The sequence below is a fragment of the Trichechus manatus genome, unplaced genomic scaffold (assembly GCF_000243295.1).
Source record: "Trichechus manatus latirostris isolate Lorelei unplaced genomic scaffold, TriManLat1.0 scaffold00209, whole genome shotgun sequence".
Classification (NCBI taxonomy): domain Eukaryota; kingdom Metazoa; phylum Chordata; class Mammalia; order Sirenia; family Trichechidae; genus Trichechus; species Trichechus manatus.
In genome coordinates this window covers 2,449,664-2,452,369 of record NW_004444145.1, presented here as the reverse complement: position 1 = coordinate 2,452,369, position 2,706 = coordinate 2,449,664, and the positions used below count along the sequence as shown (strand labels likewise).

The window sequence follows — 2,706 nt, the reverse complement described above, 5'->3', positions numbered from 1 at the left end:
TTACCAACACAACATCTTCCACATTTACAGTTCAATGACATTGATTACATTTTTCAGGCTGTACCACCATTATCACTATCCTTTTCCAAACTATTCCACCACCATTAAACATAAACTCTATGTGGTTTTGCTTTTTAAGTCAGAATGTTCGCTCCATCTGAAATTGATAGTGGTGATAGTGGCTGCTACTAACAAGTCCTCCCTCCTCTCCCTCACTTACTGGTCTTAGCACTCTGTACACCTCTTGGAGGGTCTGCTCCTGGCTCTTCACCGAACACAGGACCAGGGTGCAGACCACCACATCTACCGAGCCATCGGCCACGTTGTGCATGTTCTCCCCGGCAGCTACCAGGAAGCGCTCGAACTCCAAGTGTCGGTTCTCTGCGATGCTCTTGATCAAGAACTTCTCAAAGTTGGGGTTGGGGTCAACACAGGTTACCCTGCATCCAGGCGGGTAGAACTTGAAGTTGGTCCCCGTGCCACAGCCCACCTCCAGCAGGGACAGCTTCCCGGAGGGGCCTGCAAACTCCTGCAGGTTGCTGAATAGCTCCCGCTTTTTGCTCGCCATTTTTTCATTGTAGATCACAGAGACCCATGCCAAGAAGTGGGGGAATAATGTTCTGCATATCCAGCTCCATATGCCCAGAAAGTTCAGTAGGTACATGGGAAATGCCAGGATGCAGACAGCCAGCTGGAGAATGAAGACGGTAAGCGCCATCGCGCAGAAAGAAAAAACAGCAACAGTTAGAGAGCTGCCTCCTTTAATTGCAGGACGTGGGCTTCTGACCACACTGCAGAGCCAATCAACTGCAGAGAAGGAAAGAACTGGCTGTGCTGGTAAGAGGCAGCTCAAGCCAACCTATGGGCAAGAGGCCCATTTTCTCCAATTAATAGGCACGTTTGGCAGAAGTTGAGGCGTGGCTTAGTTTCCATGAAGCGAAATGAAAAGATTTGCAAGTTTCCCTTAGAGGGAAAGTTGATTACAAACTCTTCTTCAAATCCATTCGTGCTGCCCCTTCTCCGGGTTTGGAAACTATTACTATCTTCCGGCTGGAGTTTTACATGCACAGTGTACTTAGGCCCACCCGGGAGGTTCAATTACCTTTAAACAGAAAACAGAATCTGTGGGTGGAGCCTGATTAAACGCAGTTGCAAAGTTCGCGTTAACACCACACGCCCCCTCCCTGCCTCCTTAAGTCCCCACTTCCCGCACGGCATTCCTCTAGTTTCTAAAAAAAAGAAGCGAAAGCGAAAGGTGATGCTTTCCTGGTCACTCACAGTCCAGAAGAATTCCCCCTTTGCTTTCTGGGCTGAGGCTCTCGGACGTTCATAACTCAACAGCAAGATTATTTTTAAGTTTACTGTTTTGGCCCACTACTCAGCTAACTTAGATAAAAAGAGTTTGCAGAATACTCACATTTGGGAAACCAAAGTATTCAGAAAATAGTTTCAAACATTCTTCTGTTTTTAACAAGTAAAGCCTGGGCTTTAGGGTGACCAGGAAACAGAAATTTTTTAAAATGATAGCGTTTACTTTTAAAAACTGGGTGATGAATACAGGGAGTGTACTGTTGTTTCATTATTTGTTACACCTTCTACAGTTTTTATGAATATCTTATCTAGTCCATTTTTAAATTTTTTTGAGGCAGAATTAACATACATGATAAACTGTACATATTTAAAGTGTACAGTTTGATAAATGTTGACATATGCATACACCCATGAAACTCAGCACCTCAGTCAAGATAATGACATACCCGTCACCCCCAAAAGTTTGTTTTTCCCCTTTATAATCCCTTAAACTGCCCCCTCCCATCCCAAAGGAACCACCAATCTGTTTTCTGTCGTTAGAGATTAGTTTGCATTTTCTAGAATCTTAGGTAAGTGGAAACATACTGTGTGTACTTTTTTTTTTTTTTTTGGTCTGGCTTCTTTCAGCATAATTATTTTGGGAGTCATCCTCATTTGTTGAATGTATCAATAGTTCAAGTGATTTTACTGCTGAGTAGTATTCCATTATATGGATATATAACAATTTGTTTATCCATTAACCTGTTGATGGACATTTGGATTTGTTATATAAATGAGTCAAAAATGGCCTTTGTGTATTGGCCCCATTATTTACGTCTTCATAGCAAGGTGAAGCCCTGAGCCCAAAAAAGCCAGCTGTGACAAATACAAATTTGTACGCAACCAATTATTTAAAAAATAGCCCAAATAAGTAGATTTTAGCCACTTAGAGCCTGTCTGCTTTACATAACCAGAGAAACTACACCCAGCATCTGCTGGCTCCTAGATAAGATAAAACTGGAATTATAAAGACACTAAGGTGCAGCTGATTTTGGAACTGTCTGATCCAGACTCCCAATCTTGCTGCAGAAGGACATTTCCTAGGGGCACATAAGCATCCCCTAGTCCCTTCTCCTTTTCCCCAGGGGAGTTTTCATGCCCTCTTACCCTTCTGGTGACTCCCTTTGACACTTGCCTCTGGAGGACCTCCCACTGTGGGTGACCATCCCTTGCATATAGCTGTCAATATGTTGATCCCAATAAATAGCTTGTACAACATTGCAATCTCATGGTGTTTTTTCCTTGATCAGCCCTGAATTTCTTCAGACTCACTACAGGGTTGTTTCCAGTTTTTGGCTATTACAAATTAAGCTGCTATGAACATTAATGTACAAGTCTTTGTATGGACATATGCTT

At 43.0% G+C, this 2,706-nt stretch overlaps 1 protein-coding gene across 2 annotated transcripts in view; it reads right to left on the bottom strand.

Moving 5' to 3' along the window:
* Nucleotides 1-773, bottom strand: part of TMT1A (thiol methyltransferase 1A) — a 16,763-nt gene extending 15,990 nt beyond the window's left edge. For both annotated transcript variants that reach the window (XM_004388324.2, XM_023742407.1), the window contains exon 1: nt 221-773. In XM_004388324.2, coding sequence (XP_004388381.1) covers nt 221-718 — 498 coding nt within the window. In that variant the 5' untranslated portion in view covers nt 719-773. The remainder of the gene's footprint in view (nt 1-220) is intronic.
* Nucleotides 774-2,706: the final 1,933 nt, after the last annotated feature.